The following is a 22,058-nucleotide window of genomic DNA, read 5'->3' on the forward strand; positions in this document are numbered from 1 at the left end:
TATTTTTAGTGATGTATTTTAGGGTGCCCTTTGAAAATATATTTTGAAGTATTTTTTAGGTTTAAAATATTAATGGGATACTTCTAAAAATTTGACCACCATTGCCCATCACCATCACTCACCACCCCTTCTCCTCCCTCCTTCCTCCCCATTCTTCCTCCCTTTTCCTTCTCCCCTCTTGCAACCCTCTTTCGCAACCCCTCTCCCCCTATTCTAGTCGTACTCCATAACCAAAAAATTGTTGCCGGCCAAAGATCTTATAGCCATTCTGGTCCCATTTTGGTTGGCCAAAGATTTGCTCATCATGGCTGGCAACAATTACAAAAATATTATTATTATTATCTAACAAGTAAAATCACAACACAACTCTAACTCATACATTAGTCATCTAAAATCATGCTAATAAAAAATAGTTATATTTTGGGATCAAAGAAAAGGAAAAAATAGGAAACAAAGTCATAGATGCTTTTATTTTGTATATTTTAAAACCATTTCCAAAAAAAATAAGTGAAATAATTCTTTAAAATTATTAAACAATAATAATGACAGCAAATGAAGATAAAGAAGATAAAATAGTAAAATCAAAATTTAATATAATAAAAAAAAGAAATAATACAAAAAATGTCCCAATCGCACAGGAGGAACACCCAACAACACTTGCGCCCCGTTCAAACGCCTTGGGGCTTGTCTCGCCCGGAGATTCAGCACAAAAACACCTTTTAAAAATATCTTTGGTTTCCGCAACCCAGCGCCCCAAGATGTACAACATGAATCTAACTTCACAAAGCTTCACTCGTACGTTGCTGAAACCAGTTAAGGCCTACATGGGGTCTGTTTGGATTGTGAATTATTAGAGATATTTTTACTGTAACACTTTTTGTGATGTGATGTATGTGAGATAAAAAGGTAATTGGGAAGGTAAAAAGGTGTATTGAAAATTGTAATGATGATGTAAACAAATAAATTTGGGGAAATAAAGCCCAATCCAAATAAATTGTTTATTTACTTTTTTTTTCATGTTATGAAAGCTGTTTGAATAGAATATTATTTAAAATAATTAATGTAGTAGTTTTTGTACTGTGGTATATATGTAAGATAAAAAAAATAGGTAATTGAAAATATAAAAAGGCGAGTTAAAAAATATATTTATAATGTGAGCGAAATATTATTTAGAATAACACAAAAGTTACCATTTTGAAATCAACAATTGCTTTTCAATTTTGTTATTTTTTTTTTAAAAAAAGTAATTTGTACAAATCCCGTCATCCCAATGCACATCTACTAAGTGAATAATTTGGATTCGAAGATTATACATGTAAATTCATTCAATGCTACATCTCCATAAAAAAAAAAAAAAAAAAGAGTTAGATTCTTAAAAAACTACTTTAGAGGGAGAGAAAGTGTTACAAAAAGACATTTTTTTATTCTCAATAGTCCAAATTGATAAACATTTAGTGTATTTTTGCGAATGCACAAGAGAATCTCCCTTTCCGGCGATCATGAAAAGAGTTGAATGTTTCTTGCTGTATACGACTACATTCTTCCCGCAGTTACTCTGCTCTTACAGTCTCACCCTCCTCATTCGACCTTAAATCATCACTGGCTGGGGTCCTTAAATTCATGTTGGTTGTTCGCTTAAAGAAGAGAGAAGAACGAAATATTCATGTGGAGAAGGATGTTTCCATCGTTCATAGAGTTTTCGGCAATTTTAGCTTGAGCCATTTAATTGGGTTTATTTCTGTTGCTCTGCCTATGTTATGTTGGCTCGCTCATATAAGAGTTTGTTTGGATAGGAGTTTATTTTTGTTTGGATTGAGCATTATTTACTCAGTTTTATTTGCTTACATCATCATTACAATTTCCAATACACCTTTTTATCTTCCCAATTACCTTTTTATCTCACATACATCACATCACAAAAAGTGCTACAGTAAAAATATCCCAAATAATCCCAAATAACTTACAATCCAAACAAACCATGATCAGTTAAACTCTACTTCCTCACTTAAAAGGGAAAAGGCAATAAAGAAAACTCTCTACCAAAGTGTTTTATCAGTTATTTTCCTTTAATTTTGGAATTTGGGAGCGTAATTTTCTTTTTTTTTTTTTTTGTTCGGAGAATCAGCAAGCATGTGAAGGGAATTTTTGAAGGACCAAATTGATAATAAATTATAAACCCAGAAACAATCATAAAAATTTAATATATGAGGCAAAGGAAAATCTTCACTAACGATCATGTGAGGCTGCAGTACTTTTGGTGACAAATAGCAAGACGACAAGATCCTATACTTTTTGCGAAACTGGAGGCGACCTCTACGTCTTACAATGACAAGGCACAAGACTTCTAATTCTACTATTACTAGCATTATGGGATTTGATCCCATGTGGCCGACTTTAGACTTGCCAATAAACAAATGACATCTTGCTAACCAATCAATTATAACTTGGTTTATATCTCTACAATTTTCATGTAACTTTACTCACATAAGTATTAAGAAAATAAATTATGTTTCGTGCTCAACAAATCTAAATTGACACAATTTAAAACAAAAAATATCTAAATTCCTACTGCACCCTCTTTTAAAGAGTTGAATGTATGTTGGTACATTGTGCAATGCTACTACTCACTCCACACTTACGCTCCAAGTCTCAGGTTAGAAGTAGTTTAAAGGTTATAAATTCAAAAGTCAAAACATGAGGATATTTCTCTTCATTCGACCTTGAATTATGCGGATCACAACTAACTAGATGGGATTCTTAATATTTCGTACATATTGAATTATTGATTGTTCGCTTAAAGAAGAAAGAAGAACGAAAAATAGATGTTGAAATTTAAAATATTTATATTAAAAAAATGTTGAAAGCTGTTTCGGGGGAGGAAGGTTGGGTTGGGTGGTACGAGGAAAGAGAATGTAAGCAAGAGATCTTGTGTTCGAATCCTCCCGCTTACACTAAAAAAAATAAATAAAATGTTGAAGGCTGTTTCGTCGTTTGTTGAGTATACAGAACATTTAGTTGGCCCATTTAGTTGGCCTTATTTCTATTCCTTGCAGTATGTAGGCCTGCACGTATTATGTGGCCCAGGCCCCGTGAGTTGTATTGATGATCGCATCTTCTTTCTTGGAATTTATTTAAGCGGTCGACCAACTCACGGGTCATAAACTTTTTTCCTGTGCTTTAGTACAGTCTATTTTTATTTATTATGATTTTATACAAATATGAATAATTTAAATATGAAAATTAAACAACATTCCTATGTGTTCATTCATATTAACTTTAAAAAATTAATGTAATCTAACTGTTCAATTATTTACTAATTTTTAAAAATTTGTTTACATATTTTCATTATAATCTGATAGTATATATCAAATAATGTATCCCATATCAAAAACTTGGTAGATAATATTTTCTTTATAAATATTATTTTAGATAATTTAAAATTTTATAATGACAATAAATCTGGAACTATATATTTATATTTAATTAAGTAGAAAAGATCTAGCAATCTTTTTTTTTTCATCAATAAATATTTAGTTTCCAGCAATTGTTAATTCTCTTTTTTGCATTAAATTAATTTAAAATTAAGGGAAGAGATGATGAACAATTTGAATACTAATCAACGATATGGTGATAAAAGGAAGTAATTTATGGAATTTTACTATAGTTCTATATAATAATTTGATAGAAAGTAGATATAATTGAGATAAGACTAGTTATTTTTTACAGTTATTTTAGATATTATTCAAATAAATTTAGTTATTTTTAAATTTATTTTAAAATTAGGGATAATTTTTAAACATATAATATAATATTCAATATGGGTAGAATCCAAATGACTCATAACTCGTTAATTCTCTCCAATTAGGCATGCCACATAGGAGTGAGAAACAATCTAATTAAAATAGGTCATTTCATATGTGTGTATATATATATATGTATATATATATAAATATATATAAATAGATTCTCACTATTTACCCTAATAAGAGTATAAGTAAACTTCCTCACTTAAAGGGAAAAAAAAGACAACAAATAAAAGGTCTACCCAAGTGTTGTAAAAGTATTTTTCTTTCTCTTTTTCAATTTTCATGTCATCCTTTCTTACTTTTTTATTTATTGTTTTTGTCCTTGCACTCACAGTTGCACTCTTAGTTGATAACCCGTTCAAATTCGTCCACTAATTTTGAATGGGTCTAAATGAATATCCAATTAAACCTATTTAATTGGTGGATAATGGATTGAGCTGAGTCACCCATTTATACCTATTTAAAAATAATTATACATTTAAACTCAACTATTAGTGAATATTTAGCAAATAAATTTGAATTTTTTATCAATCTAATAACAATAAAATACCGTTATTTATTCTCAAATAACATGTTAAAATTTAAAAAAAAAATAAGTAGAATTGTAAGTAAATGAATAATTGAAAATACCCATACCCATACCCATTTATTAAATGGGTATAAATGTCGGTACCCGTTTATACCCATTTATTTAATTGGATATAAATGAATTGATACAATTATATCCACTGTCCAATTATGACCCGCCCAAATCACCCATTTTTATACCTCTAGTCTACAACACTCTTGTGAACCTCTTAATTGAGCTGTTGTGTATCCTCAACTAAACTCAAATATGGTCTAAAATCTACCATCAAGAATTAAGAGAACACAAATAAAACAAAGCTAGCCATATCACCATTTCAAACAAAGCTAGTTGGAGGTTTATATTGCTGGTCGGCTTTAATTTTGATCTCCCAGTTGCAGGCCTATCAACGGATCCGATATAGGCCGAAATCATATATTTCCTATTCAACCCGTTTTTTTTTTTTTTGTTAGAATAAACAGGTATGCTCCAGATCCGAGCTGTGGGATTATTTCTCATCTGGCACCAAAAAAAAAACCTAACGAATCTGGGCAGGGTTCAAGTCCAAACCCGAACCATTGACTGTCCTACCCGGTTGCCCTCATATGAAACAAGGCAACTCATCTTCCATCAATCGTTCGACACAATTGACGCGACAATATTTTAACTAGGGAAAATTGCAGAAACCTCAACTGAGATTTCTGACATTTGCACTGACCTCCCCTATCAATTTTAAAATAGCATTAGCCTCCCCTAGAAAAAGTTGGAGCCAATTTAAAAGGTAAAAGTGTGTGAATTTACTAGAGTACCCCCAATTGTATTTGACTTTACCAGATGAAAGGTTTGAGTACTTTCATCAAAACCAATGTTTAATTTGTTAAACAAATTAAACTAATCAAACTATTTATGCGTAGTTAAATTAATTAATTAATTAACTATTAACTAATTAACTAATTTTTATTTATCTAATTAACTAATTATCTAATTAACTAATTAACTAATCAAACTATTTCTGCATAGTTAAACTAATTAACTATTAACTAATTAACTAATTATCTAATTAATTAATTAACTAATTTCTGTTTATCTAATTAACTAATTAACTAAAGTTGTTGTTTGTCCGAAACTAACAAACTATTTGCATGTTAAACTAATAAACTAATTAACTGCTTAACTAATTAACTAACTAATTATCTAATTAACTAATTTCTATTTATGTAATTATGTAATTATCTAATTATCTAATTAACTAATTAACTAATCAAACTATTTCTACATAGTTAAACTAATTAACTAATTATCTAATTAACTATTAACTAATTAACTAATTTCTGTTTATCTAATTAACTAATTAACTAAAGCTGTTGTCTGTCCGAAACTAACAAACTATTTGCATGTTAAACTAATTAACTAATTAACTAATTAACTGCTTAACTAATTAACTAACTAATTATCTAATTAATTAATTAACTAATTAACTAATTTCTGTTTATCTAATTAACTAATTAGTTAATGCGCTAATTGGTTAATTAGCTCCACAGGCCAACGAAATTGGTTAAATAGTGCATTAAATATAAAACCTACCAGTTTCCCATAAAGAGTTGGTATATTATGGGCAATTTTTTTTAACTTTCAAATATTTAATTTATGTTAAGTACAAAACATACTAGTTTTCCTTTGAGCGCTATTCAACCAATTTTTCCCATAAAGAGTTTGTATGTTTTCCATAAAGAGTTGGTATAAAACATACTACAAAACCTGCCAGTTTCCCATAAAGAGCTGGTATGTTATGCGTTATTTAACCAATTTTTCATATTTAAACAAATTTATGAAAATTAAAATAACGTATTTGAAAGTTGCATTTTTATTCGGAAGAACGCATTCCTTAGATGCGTTTTTCACCCTTTGGGAAGAGACTCAAAAATCGCCACCTTTTAGAAAGTTAGATTAAAAACTCTCTCTTTCTGGGAATTTACTCCTTATTAATACAGCCACTATATTTATTTTCTAGTATTAATTTTTGTTATGGTTTATGATTTTCTTATATTTTATCAAAAAAGTTAATAACTATTGTAGTTACAATTATGGAGATGTTAATTTGTCGTATGTGTAATTCTTTTGTTTTATAAGAATTGTTATATCAGGGGTAAATTTGAAATTTAATTGCATTTAATTCTGAAACACTCATCAAACCAAGCTAGATATTGGAATGAAAAATATGTTGCATTTATACTCCCTGAACTTGCTTGATCCTTGATGCCTATGCCCCTCCCTTGTTAATACTAATTGTCAAGCAAGATCAGGGCAAAATTGGAAGAAATTTCTTATCTCACTTCTATAAATAATTTTTTAATGGGACATCAAGGCTCAGGGGAGGTTTCTGCAATGAATTGTTCTTGTTCAGGGGTGCTGAATGCCATTTCTAAATCTAGAGGGGAGGTCAGTGCAAGTGTCAGAAACCTTAGGGGAGGTTTCTGCAGTTATCCCTTTTAACGATCCTTGTAAATAGTAGTAAATGGAACAGATCGCACGTGCTAAGATGTGCTCATTTCCTGAAACAGCAGAGACACATGCATTTCCCAGAAATCGAACCTTTTATTATTATTTTGTTCTAGTGTTTTCTCGTTTTGTAAGTTAAAAGCCGCCTCAGTTACGCACAAAATCCACGTGCATTTTGGTAAATTTAAGAGACCAACAAATTATATTATTCAGGAATAATATTGGAACGCGTAATGGCTATAGTTCTCTTGGTTTTCATCGTGCTACCAAACTAACCACTCACGTGCGTTTAGTCTTTTTTTGCAGCCATCAGAATTTATGAGAAATTGAAGGAAGTAAAATCTATCTACCGGCAAACTTGACAACGTAGACAGAGGTCCTTTTAGATTTTCTTTTAAGGTAGAAAATAGGCAGAAGTATTATCGCACAATAAAATTATGCCATTCATCAATGACAAGGAAAGCACTAATCAAGGTCCCACGAAGCAGATCGCCTTTTCTAATTTTTTTGCTTTTTTTTTTCCCCTCCTCGTTTAACAAACGTGGTGAAATTATTATAGAGCAGAAAAAGGAGCCCTTAGATTCTGAAAATATATAAGAAATCTGAGACTGATACGCGCAATTTGAGGTGTAAAATTGGCCGGTAGTGGGAAAATGGGGAAGCAAAGCCTGCAACATAAACCACCACTCCATTGTACCATACATCACCGTCCTGGCCGGAGGAATAAGCTACTGCGGCTCATGGGCTGTTGTTGTTGACTGTTGAACCATCGAAGAAGCCGTATTATGCTTTGACCTTTCTTTTTTGTTTGACATCCAAGTCTTAATCCAAAGGCATGCAATGCAGCATATGAGATGCGAGTCGTGAATGATGGATGACCTTTGCTTGAGTTTCCTTTCCTTCAACTGATTCAACTCTTTCTCCGTCCATACTTCAAAACAACTCTTACTACTACTCTGGGAGGAATAAGATTTGAGAAAAATTTCAAGATATATAATAGATTATTTTGAATAATTACAGTTGCCCTTCTTTAATTGTCATCAAATATGCTTTTAACTCCTAAAATAATACTCTACTAGTAGTGTGTCTTCAACTCTCAGTTTCAGGAAGCATCTAAACAAAGAAGAGTAGGTCCAATCCAATCCAACGACTAAGCGGCGAAAGGGACTGAATTGCCAAAAGAAATCATGGCACTGCCATTAGTATCGTGTGGAAATCAGCCAGTGACGGTCACCACCACTAGGCACTATGTCGTTTCACCTTTTACCCAATAATAAATAAATAAAAGAATGAATAACTCCAGTCTCCAGTACAAGGAAAGGAAAGATGAGGGTAATCAAATCAATTTATGGAAACAGAAGAGTTTATCTAGTGCTATAGTACACTTAAACAATAATGTTCAATTTTTTCTTTCTTTTACGTAATGGTAAAACTCACACAGTAATAATTACTCATTATCTTCTTTCATTGTTTATACATTTTTTAAAATTAAATTTACTTTTTTCTTAAAATAAAAATAAAAATTAAGTAATACTTAGGCCTTCGATTCTCAGTTGAACATACTCGTCAAACCACATATTGCACGAGCCTAAATAGTTGCGAATAGTCCAGCGGGCCATCATTTACACAAGCATTCTCTGTGTCGTTAAGTCGTCACGAGCACAGCCTTCAGTAGTAGTAATAGTAGATATATATCCCAAGATTTAGACGTTCAAAAGGCAAAGGCACCACTTTCATTCAATTGAAGTCTATTCTCAAATTGCCGCTCCCACCACTGGCCAGCCCCCCCATAGCTCCTCCGCCACTTCCATCTCTCCAATTCACACTCCCAAATTCCATTGCTAGTCACTCTTTGAGTTATTAGTTTTCTTCTGGGAAAAAAAGAAAAAAAAAATGGCCTTATCCTCCCCAGTTCTCACCCCTTTTCATCTCCAACTTCCATCACATAGATCATCAAAGCCCTTCACTGGAAAGCTCATTGTCCACCCGATCAGAGCTTCCGTATCAGAAAGACCGTCATCAATTTCCCCACCACCTCGGCAACCCCAGCCCGCAAAGCTGCCAATCAGAAAAATCCCAGGTGACTATGGGCTTCCCTTGATTGGACCCGTCAAGGACAGACTCGACTACTTCTACAACCAAGGCAAGGACGAATACTTCAAGTCCCGGGTCCAGAAGTACCGGTCCACGGTTTTCAAAACCAACATGCCACCCGGTCCTTTCATTTCTTCCAACCCGAACGTCATCGTTTTGCTCGACGGCAAGAGCTTCCCCGTCCTCTTCGACGTCTCCAAAGTCGAGAAGAAGGATCTCTTCACCGGCACTTTCATGCCCTCCACTGAACTCACCGGCGGCTACCGCGTCCTCTCCTACCTTGATCCATCCGAGCCCAACCACGCCAAGCTTAAGAAGCTCATGTTCTTCCACCTCTCCTCCCGCCGGGACCACGTCATCCCCGAGTTCCAGAAGAGCTACACCGAGCTATTCGACGGCCTCGAGGAGGAACTCGCCACCAATGGCAAAGCCAAATTCAATGAAGCCAACGATCAAGCAGCTTTCAACTTCCTTGCTCGATCCCTCTACGGCGCAAACCCCGCCGACTCACAACTCGGCCGTGACGGCCCTAAATTCGTCGGAAAATGGGTGGTTTTCCAGATTCATCCCGTCCTAAAGCTCGGCCTACCCAACGTCCTCGAAGACCTGTTGATCCACACCTTCCCTTTACCCCCAGCTCTGGTGAAAAAGGAGTACCAATTGCTCTACGATTTCTTCCGCGCCAACTCCACCTCCGTCCTCGACGAGGCCGAGAGAAACGGAATCTCCCGCGAGGAAGCTTGCCACAACCTCATATTCGCCACCTGCTTCAATTCCTTCGGCGGAATGAAACTTTTCTTCACCAACATGCTCAAATGGATCGGACGGGCTGAAGTCAAACTCCACACCCAATTAGCCCAAGAAATTCGGTCAGCTCTAAAATCATCGGACGGCAGAGTTACAATGAGAGCCATCGAAAACATGCCTTTGACAAAATCAGTCGTCTACGAAGCCCTGAGGATTGAACCTCCCGTGCCGGCCCAATACGGGAGGGCCAAGACCGATTTTACTATCGAGTCCCATGATTCGGCGTTCGAGGTCAAAGCAGGAGAAATGTTGTTTGGATACCAACCGTTCGCCACAAGGGATCCGAAGATTTTCGAGAGGTCCGAGGAATTTGTGGCGGACAGGTTCGTGGGTGAAAAGGGGGAGAAGTTATTGAAGCATGTTTTGTGGTCTAACGGACCTGAAACGGAAAGTCCTGACGTTAATAATAAACAGTGCGCTGGGAAGGATTTTGTGGTGCTGGTGTCGAGGTTGCTGCTAGTAGAGTTCTTCCGCCGTTACGATTCGTTTGAGATCGAGGTCGGTACGTCGCCGTTAGGTGCTGCTGTGACTGTTACGTCTTTGAAAAGAGCTAGCCTTTGAAAAAAAAAGGGGGAGGAGGGTGAGGATGATGATTTTGACTAGAACGGAGGGTGAAATGGGAAAAGTGGGATTGCCCTGGGTCAACGGTCAACCTCCGCCTCTCCGGTCTAGTGATACGTACATGCTGACATGTCACCCTGCCTTCAGCAACCATTATATGTATATGTCTTTTATTATTATTATTTTTTTACATTTTTAGGTATAGTGCTTGTGGGCCCTTTTTTGCAAAACGAGAAAAAGTTTAATGGGGCCAAGTACGATAACATATTTGGATGTGCATCAAGAATTTTTTATTATTGGTATAGATGCGTATGTAAATCCAAAATAATTTCTAGAGTATAGTAGTAGTATTAGTTGACTGTCAATAGAGAGATGATTTTTCTTGTTCTGTTTTCTTTTTGGGGATTTGGTGACTTAAATAAAGTTGTATGTGCCATTTTCGACCTCTTTTTTATTTATTGGCTGTTTTGACAAATTTTTGGATCCCGATTGGATTGTTATTTTTGAAATTTTTATAGAAAAATGTATTGTAATAATTTAAAATATGTGAAATAAAAAAATAATTGAGAAATATGTTCATGAAAATATAAAAAATTTTGGGGGAAAATGGCTTTCCAAGCAAGGTAGAAGTTAGGAATAACTATATTTTGTACCTCTAAATTTGTATTACTTTTTCGTTTTGCACTTTAAATTTTAATTTTGGACACTTTAATTTTTAATTTTGAACATTTTGCATTCTAAGCTCTCAAAATTTTTCCATGGAGCCCAATCAACAACAACTTTAGTAAAAGAAAGGAGATAAAGGATAGTAAAAATTAATAATAATATATCATTTTATTCTAACTATGATCCTTTGGCTTGATTGATGAAGTTTTGTACTTCATCATTAATTTATATGGTCTCAATCGTTCATATTGTTAGCGAAATTAATGACATAAAATATAGTGCAAAAGAATGACAATTTATTATTTTATTTTTGTCATAATAGCTTGCCAGCTTTTGATTACTTTCGACACATTGCCATTGATTTATGGGGTCCTTTATATAAATCAATGATAATATATTATTTTATTTTTGTTACAATAGCTTGCTACTTTTTAACACTTTTCAGCACATTGCCATTGATTCAATCACTAATATTGTTAGCAAAATTAATGAAATAAAAGATAGTGCAAATTAATTACAATGTATTGTTTTATTTTTGTTAAAATAACTTGCAATCTTTTAACAACTCCTGGCACATGATTATTGATTTGTGTGGTCCTCTATGTAGTTAATTTTGCTAAAATTGTTATTCACTGGGTTTGAATGGGAAAAACTTGAAAATTTAAGGTATAAAATGTCCAAAACTAAAAGTTTAGAGTGCAAAATGCTTAAAATTAAGAATTTAGGGTGCAAAATGTTAAGAATTGAAATTTAAAGTATAAAGTAAGAAAGTGATATTAAGTTGGGAGGTGCAAAATGGGGTTAATCCGTAGATGTTAAGAAAATGCAGAAATGGTATTTGATTATTTGAGGTCAAAAGTCTTCAGCGTGTTAGAAAATTTTCTCCCATTCTAAGGTTACGGTAAGCATGAGTTGTAGTTTTTGAACAAATATGTCGTTGCTAAGGGTTGAATTCACACTTTTTCATCCTAAATTTAGGCTTTGTACGAATTTTATTGCTAATATATAAGTGATTAATACTCCAAGATTTGCATTTAGAATTCAGAGTGTGGATTTAATACAATTTTTTCTCAGTACTCCTTTCAGGCAATATGTTCCTAAGAATTTGTTTTTGTTTTTTTTGAAACTATATGTTCTTAAGAAATTAGAACAAAATATAGACTGCTTGAATCTTTTTTAGTATCTCAAGCCACGAAATGTATTCATTAGCGGAGCAATAGACTGTTTGAAAGTTTATATTTTGGTCTAATGCGGTTATAAAAAAATATCAGAATTCGGCTAATTACTCAAAATATTGTTAAAAAAAAGAAAAGTCGGACGCAGCAAATCTATGGCTGCCGGCAGCCTTCTGCCCGGCGGCCAAGAAGGTGAATCTTTTTTTTTTGGGATAATTTCAGAAACCTCCCCTGAGATTTTTGACATTTACACTTACCTCCCCTGTGATTTAAACAATTACACTGACATCCCCTGAGGTTACTAATCCTTTACAAATTCAGTCCAAATGATTAAAATATTATTTTAGAGAGTGAAATTAGAATTTTGTACCTGATTTGTCCTTTGTGCCACATGTCCAATGAATGACAAAGTATTACAAATTAATTAACAATTAATAAACTTTAACGAGCGTAGTTTATAGGCAAATACATATTGCCTATTTAAAGTACCAGCTCTTTACATGTATTTTACTTTCAAACATTTATTTTATCACAAATATTTATTCTCAAAAACATATTTGTATTTACTCTCAAATATTTAATTTTTGTTAAACACAAAACCTACCAGTTTTTCTTCCATAGAAATATTAATATAACACTTTTTCAATTTTAGTTATAAATATTTATGTATTTAACATAAATTAAATGATTCAGGATAAAATATCTATAAAGAGCCAATACTTTACTCATGTAATGGATGAAAGTCATAAAAAATTAATAGTTTATGAGGCCATTTATTTTTTAAAAAATATTTAATTTATATTAAATAGATAACCTACTGATTTTTTTTACAAGAATATTACTTTAACACTTTTTAATTTTTAATTACAAATGTTAATATATTTATCATAAATTAAATATTTGAAAATAAAATATCTGTAAAGAGCCGATACTTTAAATAGGATATACGTATTTGCCTATAAACTACTCGGAAGGATTTTTGCTAAATTTTGTCCAAAATCATATTTGGTTCCTTAAGTTTTATCACAATATCAATCATACAAAAACTCAATGCACGTGAGAAAGGGTTTTCCATTGTAAATAAATTTTCCCCTCCCTTTGATTACCATTACTAAAACATTTATTCAATTTGCATCTAAATTTATTAAATAGGGAATAAAATCAAAAAAGGTTTTTTTTCACCTTAATCATTCTCCTTCATAAAGCTGCGCTTAAAGAAGGGTAATCTTCTACACGTAAATCATAACTCAATATTCAAATAAACTTTTTTTTTGTTGCCATCCTACATAAGATCATTTTTTTCTTAATTTTTTATTATAGAAAGTTAATGTCCATTTTGGCTATATTGGTGGACCTTTTCTTGTTTGATTTATAAGTCATTAATGATATATTTATTTGTTTCCTTAATAATAACTAATTTTCAATATACATGTATATATTGTATTTTTGGTAGGATTTTTTTTTTGTCTTTGTTAGTATTGGTACAATAATGCCTGAATAGTACTTGTTTCCTTTTTTTTCATATTTGCATTTCCAAATTTAATTGAATAAAAACAACCTAAGTTTGGAAATAATGAGACATAATAAATGGATGTCTTTTAAACCAAGCTGCCCGGCATCATACCCCATAGTAGTGTCTATTCTGTTTGGAAATTTTTTTTTTTTAAATTGGACTGGCTGCCGGGCCAGTCGGGCTGACAAGGCCCAGCAGCCAGCATTTTGCAGACTTTTGTCGGCTGCTGGGCTGACCAGGCCCGGCAGCCAGCGACTTTTTTAAAATTTTTTTTCCACTGACACAGTCCGACAGCGTTGTCAGAATTAAAAAAAAAAAAAGGATTCGCCTTTTTTGCTGTCCGGCAGTCATAAATTTGCAGCGACCCCTGTCGGACCTATAAACGTGACATTTTTTTTCCAACGATATTCTGAGTAATTAGCCACATAATTCAAGGCTTGTGATGACATGAGCTTTGAACCCCCAAAAAAAAATTAAAAAAAAATGTGGGAAAGCAACATTTTGCAGGTGACATGTCTGTTCATCTTTGAGGTTTTTTCAGCTACATTGTGTTGCCATTAAATTATACTACATCCAGCCTGAGAAGTGGAAGCCAGCTCAAAGGAGCAATAGATCTTCTGTACACCTTTTTCTTTGTTCCACAATTTTCAATTTGTTTTCTTGACATCCAGCAGACCGCAACAGGCACAAGCCATTATTACCAATAAATAGGGTGGTCAGTTAACTACGTCCATCGCTCCCCTTTCTTCATCAAACAACAAACATTAGGAAGGCCTTGAAAGAAAATTATGGCCACATTAACGCGTGAAGTTGTCTTTGATCAGTGCACGCATGTTCTGAGACGGAAAAGTCCACTGCTGAGATGGGGAAATTGGGAATGGTCCTTCATTTATCTTCTTGGTTTTACAAAATTAGAACCAGTCGCCTTGAATTTGCTTGCGTGCATGCCTTGAATTGAAGTGATGCAGACAAACTACTACAATTACCTTCTACCAAAACAAGATAACTGGATTCTTAATCCCCGACAGAAAACACTGCAGAGGTGCTTACTTTGGCGTTTCAGAATTAGTAAATGTCCTCTTTATTTCTTGATGTAGTTTACTTTCTGCAAATACCACAAGTTAATGCAACTGATGCATCGACCAATATGAAATGCATCTACCACAAGTTATTGGACGAGCAGGAAAAACGTTGAAAGTAGTACAAATTTGTAAAATGAAATGAAGCCAACTAAAAATTATGCTGGCCACTCGCAAGCGCACTGTTTTGGATAGAGGGAATTGGAGTAATTTAATTTTTATTGCTTGGATTGATTTTCGAGGAGGGAAAGAGAGGGAGAGGATGTAGTTGTTTTGTTGAGTTATGGTTGGACGGAAATAGAGCAAAATGAAATTAAATTTATTGAAATAATTTAATTTTTTTTTAAAAGATCAATTTCTCCCTATCTTTTCCAATAAATAAACATTTGATCTTTTCTTTTCATTCCTCAATTTAAACAAAAACCCAGTATTTCCTTTCTTTTCCTTCCATATTTAATTCAAACAAGATGAATGTAAATCACTTTCCTTTACTCTCCTTTCTTTTCTTTTCCATTGGCATCCTTTCCTTTCCTACAATCCAAATGGTGCCTTAATAATATGGAGCAAGGAATGGAGAGGGCTTCCCGCCCCGTCCCTAAGTTAACTTGTTTGATTTGCAACTTATTTATACCTTATTTATATGTGCTGATTTACTTTTTTTTAATCATCTTTTTATTTCACATATATCACATTAAAAAAGTGCTATAATATATTTTTTTTCAAAAAATTATCCCAAATAATCTCCTATCCAAACACTCTTTCTAATAACAAATAATCTCCTATCCCAAATAATCTCCTCATTTGACACTCTTTCTAATAACAAACTTCTCCTCATTTTGGCACTCTTTCTGAGAAATCTTAATTGCTCTAGCCCAGACCAGAAAGTTCATACTCGCAGCACCGTCGATAGAATTTCTCCTCATTTGGCCCAAAAGTGCATTTGGTCTTTTTTACGAGACAAGGAGAAACTGATTTTTTATAGTAAATTTTATATATTTTGTCAGTGTATATATTATTATCATTAGATTCATGACACATATATAATAATCAAATTTTAAATTTAAATTTTGTATAAATATCATTCATCAAAGTGATAGTGTACGGAAGATTAATACTTTTTTTTATGCTTTTCTACTAGTAAAGTTTAATCAATGAATAGTTCCTCAACCATTTCCGAAAAAGATAGCCTACCATACCAAAGGGAGAATTACATCACCTGGAAAAATATCCCTAACCAAGTCAATCATGGGGGATGGCATGTTGCAGTTTCTACGAAGATTTCAACCACTAGGATTAAATTGTCTAATTTCGCAGAGAAAACAAATATGGTGTTTGTACATATTGAACAAAACATTACTGTCGACTGAATTAGTAGCTTAGTACGTGTGTACAATATCTGTACACTAAACATAAGGTTATGTGCAAAACATGGCACCTCCAGTCCACATCTTTTTAAGATTCCTACTACCAAAGAAAATATGTGGCCTCAAAATTCTGAAAAAGTCTTCCCAGCTTTCAGAGCTTAACAATTCTTCATCATGGATCACTTCTGTGACCCACCGGACACACATACACACACAGAGTATATATATGAATTTTTTTTTTCTTCCTCATTCGTAACATTGATTCGTTATATTACCCTATGGGATTGTGATCTTTTTCCAATTTTGATGTGATGGTCTCCCATTAGTACCTCTAAATAATTGGTGTTTAAGAAAAATGAAGACTACAAATAAAACCCAAAAGGAAGCATTTTTTACAGTTTGTACCACTAAGGAATTACATGACTGAGCAAACTATTCGACGATGGTGAACTTTGTTCACTTGGCCAGGGATGCTGTACAGAAACTGGGGAATAATCCCTTTCCATGGAATTCAATTTCCCCGTAACAGATACAATAGTTCTGGTGATTTCTGCCCTCTGTACTGTCAGATTTAGTGGTTTCTCACAAGCAGAAGATGATGAAGAACAAGATGACACCTCTGCTGAAGCTGGAAGACCTGTGGTGTTCTCTTCAGAATTTGCCCATTTACTAAGCCTAATTTGTTCTAATTCAATGGCCACTTCCATCATTGATGGCCTCATATCCCTGTGAAAAGCAAGACACCTGAATGCCAATTCTGCCACTTTATGCGTCGATGAAATGGTCCAAGGATCCTTATGTGGCTCAAGAAATGGATCAATTATTTCGTGTAGACATCCTTTTCCTATCCTGTCAACAGCAAGATTTGCCAAGTTTATTTCGTGCTGTGGACGATTAAAGTCCACTGCCTTCAATCCTGTTATGATCTCGAGAAGAACTACTCCAAAACTGTAGACGTCACTTTTATCGGATAAATGGAAGTGCTGATGATATTGAGGATCAAGATATCCAGGAGTTCCTTGGGGTGCAGTTGAAATGTGGGATGATTCTACCATCCCGAGTCTTGAAAGGCCAAAGTCTGCAACTTTTGACTTGTAATTGTAATCCAGTAGTATGTTACTGGACTTTATGTCCCTGTGATAAATGGGAGGGTGAACTGCATTGTGGAGATAAGCTATAGCCTGAGCAGTTTCAGCTGCAATCGTTATTCGAACAGCCCAGGGTAGTCCATTCCCTTTTTCTCTTTGCAAATGCTGAGACAGAGTTCCATTGGGCATGAACTCGTAAACTAGAATCTGTTCTCCTTTTTCTATGGAACAGCCTAAGAGGCGAACAAGATTCGGATGGCTGACAGTGGAAATAAGTTTGATCTCATTTAGTACTTGTTCAGTGCTCTCAGTATCTCTATGCCTGATCCTCTTGATTGCCACCCATTCATCATTGTGCAGCTTTCCTGAATACACTGTTCCATATGCACCCGTTCCTAGTCTTCTTTTCTCTGAGAATGACTCGGTGGCTTTCTCCACTTCTTTGTAATGATACACAGGAATAGTGATTCCGGTAGCTTTACACAATTCCCGCTTAGTTTTATTTCTGGTTTTTAGCCTCGAACGCCGTCGAACGAAGCAGCATACTAGGCCAATACTAACCATTAAAGCAGCACCAGCAATAACACCTGAAATTAACAGTAGGCTTGGCTCATTTTAATACTATAACAAATTAAATTTTCTACGGAAGTTTCTCAACCCCTTGTCTGTTCAGAGAATTTTTTTTTTCTTTTTATTTACCTCCGACTAGAACGCCAACTCTTGTTGTTCCTCCACACTGGCCTGAAAGGTACTTAGCCGGGTTGCATCTTGTGGAGTCTGTTAATATAAGAAAACCCTGGAAACAATTAATTTATGAATAAAATAAAGAACAACTCCTCACACAATGAAGTCCAATATCCAACAGTCTTGCGGCCGCTTGAGGGGTTATGGGCAGAAACAAACTTGTTAGTCGATTACTGATGGTATATTTTCTGGAATGAAACTGTACACATTATTGACAACCAACATGCTGTGAAACTCCAATACAGTTTCCCAGGTACACGCTCGTTCTCATATTCTTGATTACGTTGGTGTTTACATATGTGCCTGTGATCCAAAAATTACTTCCAAAAGAAAAAAAGGAATTTGGCTTGCGTTGGCTGATTGGCTCAAAATAAACCTTTTGCTCATTCACATTCTTTTTGTTTTTGGTAGATCACCTATGTGCGCAAATTATTTAACTTGATACAACAAGAAGTTCAAATAGTTCCCAGGGTCAAATCAAATGATAAGAAGCACTGCAGAATTCTCATTTAGTGAAAATTGTTACGTATTAACTATTATGGCTATATGGCTTGTGATTGTGCAGTTCCAAGGAGAATCCTATGTCAAAGGAAGTAGGTGAGCAATCCGTTTCAATTGAAGGTTAATGATTAATCCGCAGTTTTGGCTTACTCAGACTATATTTAAGTGTTTAAGGAATTGTTGGATACCAATACCATAGAGTGGTGGAATAGGTTGACTCGACTCATTTCTTAGCGTGTATAGAGAGAAGTGCTGCTGCCAGTGCCAGCTGCATTAGCAGATAACAAAGACCATAATTATCATTATTTGGTCCTACAAGTACTTCGATGGAACATGATTATGATCCTGTCTTGAACAGCCCTTGATTACCTTGGAGTAATGATATAAAGCAATGCTCGACCATCACTCCTTCAAGTGCTGGGGAGACATTTTGATTCTTGCCCACAACCTAAAAGAGTTAGTGGTTGTATATGCATTTATTTTGCTGCAATAATAAGACAACCCTAGTTTCTCTATGCTGGTCAATGCATAAGATAGGAGTGCAGGTTTTCAACATTTCGGGTTTAAACTTTAAAATATGTTGCCTCCACATTAGACCCGCTCGTATGAGCTTTTGCCTTGTACTAAAATCAACCAGCAATAAATCATCCTATCATTTCAGCATGCATACTTTCTCTGGACGCTGGACCCGTTATTTCTTTTGTAATGATAGTCAGATAAGGGAATCCTGACTCATCTTGCATTTAGATTGACGACTCAATTTGGTCAAGGATGCAGGAAGGCTAAAAAAAAAAAACATGGAAGTTTATATTATAATTATACACAAAAGGATCTAGTGAATTTAGCTTACGATCTAATTTCAAATTTAATGTTTGTCTGACATGCAAAATGAAAATTAGTTTCTTATACAATCTAATTTTGCAGTTACATGGAAAAAAAAATTAAGCTAGACATGTAATTGGAGTTCATAATTAGCCATCATGGATTCTTCACGGTGACACGGGGATCAAATTTTAGCAAATAGAAGGAAAAAACGCAACAGATAATCATCAACTGAATTGAGGCAAATTATTAGTATTCTTGTTTAATCAATTGTCCATTAGAAAAGTTTCCCTTTTGGAAATCAGAACAGGAGGAAGTTGGCCCTGAAGAAAAAGAAAGCCAGCAGAAGTTTGAAAAAACATACCTCTCCGGCAGCCAACGCCGGCTATGTAGCCATCTCCGACGTAGCCGTCTAAGCATTGGCACCGATAGCCCGGCTTCTCATCCGTAGGAGACCATATTTTTGTACAATTGGCATGTATAGAGCAGTGGCAGTGCCCCTGAAGCCACCAACCCAACTGGACCAACTGAACTGTGAGCGAGACGGATGATGAATTAGTACCATAAGACTCGATTGAAATCGCAGAAAACAGCGAGGAACACCGATTTTTCACCAAGCTATTGTAGTTCATAAAAAGGCTTTGCTTGCTGGGCTCAGAGTAACAGCTCAAATTACTACTGTTTTGAGCACCGCAATCAAGCAGCTCGAAATGAGTTAGGACCATGGTGGTTGGAATCACACAAGTTGGAACTGGAGCAGTGCAGTTTTCCATCAGAATTCCGTTATGCGAAGTCGGGGCGTAGTTAGGACCGAAGAGATCGTCGATGGCAGACATGGATCGCCCACATTGAGCCTGAAGATTGACCATTATGCTCTCCTGACTTATGTCCAGGATAGGAAAGTCATGGATGACCATCGTACCATTTGAGGTGCAGTTTAATTGGATTTGGCAGCCTGAGGAGAATCCGAAGGGGAAGGGAATATGGTTATATGAAACTGCCCCGCACGACTTTTGGCAAATTGCTGATGCATTTCCAAGTGATGAAAGGCGATACAGGACATACGAGATGATGCTCAGAAATGGTATTACCATGTTCTTGCAAATGGATGAAATAGTGCTTATTCAGTACTGACTATAGCACATATGCACTGGAGGGATGGATTCTTGTGTTTCATGGAATAAGGGGACAAGGGAATTCTTGCGATATCAGGAAAGAATCAGTTGAGGTATGAAAGTTTTGTCTCTTTTCGTTTGAGTCGTGTAAACTAAATGCAGATTTTGGTTGATAGAGGAAGGATGATTAGAGGAAGAGATGGAGTGAGAGAGCCTCCAACTGTAATGTGGGGTTCTAGATTAGATGGGAAGATAACAAGGTGAAGGGGAAGTAAATTAAACAAAATTGACAAGATGATGATGCTACTAATTTGTCAATTTGAGGGTGACTTTTGCTCTCTCCACATCTTTATGTATCTTCGTTGAGACTACGGATCATATTGACACCCAATAAATGTTTTGGATTCTTTGACTAAAATAGCTTCCATATTTGAACTAACAAGAAAGGATGATGAGAGAAGCAAGGAGAAATTTTTTTTTTTTTTTTCATAAGGAAACAAGCAAAGAGATTTTACGTGAGAAGAACGACCGCAATTTCATAAGTTCTAATTATTGACTGGGAAGTCTTTGATTTAGGTGCCTCTTTGGTCGCCCCTCTAGTACATTAGTCCACGTTAACAAAGCTAGGATTTTAGATTATCTACCCACCTGAAAATTAAAAAGAAAACACCCCACAAGAGGGGGAAAAAAAAGAAGTATCTATTATTTAGATAATCGAGAATAAATTCAGCTAGGATACACTTGATTTTTTAAATTGAATTTTCTTTCGTTTCTTTTAAGCTAGGATACACACAAATTGTGTGGCATGCAATAGGAAGAGTCAAACATTCAACTTTAATGTGGGGATAGATTTGTTAGACCTTAAAATGAGCCATTATATATTTGGCTTGCCATGCACTAGATTCTACTAACATTTATTATGGCAGGAAAATTGCTGGTAATAACCGTGTATTTGGATTCCTCATTTCTGAGTTCTCATCAAGCAAGTCAAAAAAGGGTGAAGCCGTGGATTCCCATTCCCTCTCCTCCCTTCCTAGTCAACAATTCAAGTCGTCGTGGTGGGTGTAATTGTTGGTCCACGTCCTCTCCAAGAATGCCAGTCACAAAAAATTTCTGGGATCGTCGTCACAGTTCAAACCCCCACCTCAGATCCAAAAATTTTTAATGCATGCAGGCCGATTTCAATTTGCAATACACTGCACGGCATTGTAGCATCTATTGCTTCTGTGGTGCACCCAAATTGAGGTTCTCCTTTTAACACTTTGCACAATCAATGCCCATGATATATTATGCTGTATGACCTTTGCTGAACTTGAAATGCTTCTTTATATCTTTTCCATAATCCAGTACTGTGTCAGATTTCCTTTTCGACAATTACATTTTCAGAGTGTAATGCCAAATTAATCCTATTAAAGTGGGGCACATAACCTTAAAGTCTTAAAGAAACAAAATTGGTGTCTCAAAAAATGTTGTACACTAGGTTAAAAAGGCTGTAACATAATAATTCTTTCCGGTGCACTCATCCAGGATGATAGGCTACTACAGTATTAATTTCAGGTTTACTAGGTATAGAAGAAGAGCCCACAATGATCCGACAACGTTTAGTTGATTAATATATATATATGCTAGGCCCTTGTTTTGCTGATGCTGGCTTTTGTT

General features: G+C 34.8%; 2 protein-coding genes across 2 annotated transcripts; one reads left to right on the forward strand and one right to left on the reverse strand.

The window, feature by feature from the left end:
• Positions 1–8,565: 8,565 nt before the first annotated feature.
• LOC113714737 (allene oxide synthase 1, chloroplastic) lies at positions 8,566–10,775 on the forward strand. The gene has a single exon (XM_027238776.2). The coding sequence runs from the start codon at positions 8,764–8,766 to the stop codon at positions 10,330–10,332; it is 1,569 nt and encodes a 522-aa protein (XP_027094577.1). The 5' UTR covers positions 8,566–8,763; the 3' UTR covers positions 10,333–10,775.
• Positions 10,776–16,474: 5,699 nt separating this feature from the next.
• On the reverse strand, positions 16,475–20,697 carry LOC113713281 (wall-associated receptor kinase-like 14). Its single transcript, XM_027236966.2, has 3 exons — positions 19,649–20,697; positions 17,917–17,994; positions 16,475–17,804 (listed from the first exon to the last, which is right to left on the reverse strand). Exons 1-3 carry the CDS (start codon positions 20,376–20,378, stop codon positions 16,537–16,539), a joined length of 2,076 nt encoding a protein of 691 aa, XP_027092767.1. The 5' UTR covers positions 20,379–20,697; the 3' UTR covers positions 16,475–16,536.
• Positions 20,698–22,058: the final 1,361 nt, after the last annotated feature.

This window comes from Coffea arabica, chromosome 10c (assembly GCF_036785885.1).
Source record: "Coffea arabica cultivar ET-39 chromosome 10c, Coffea Arabica ET-39 HiFi, whole genome shotgun sequence".
Taxonomy (NCBI): Eukaryota; Viridiplantae; Streptophyta; class Magnoliopsida; order Gentianales; family Rubiaceae; genus Coffea; species Coffea arabica.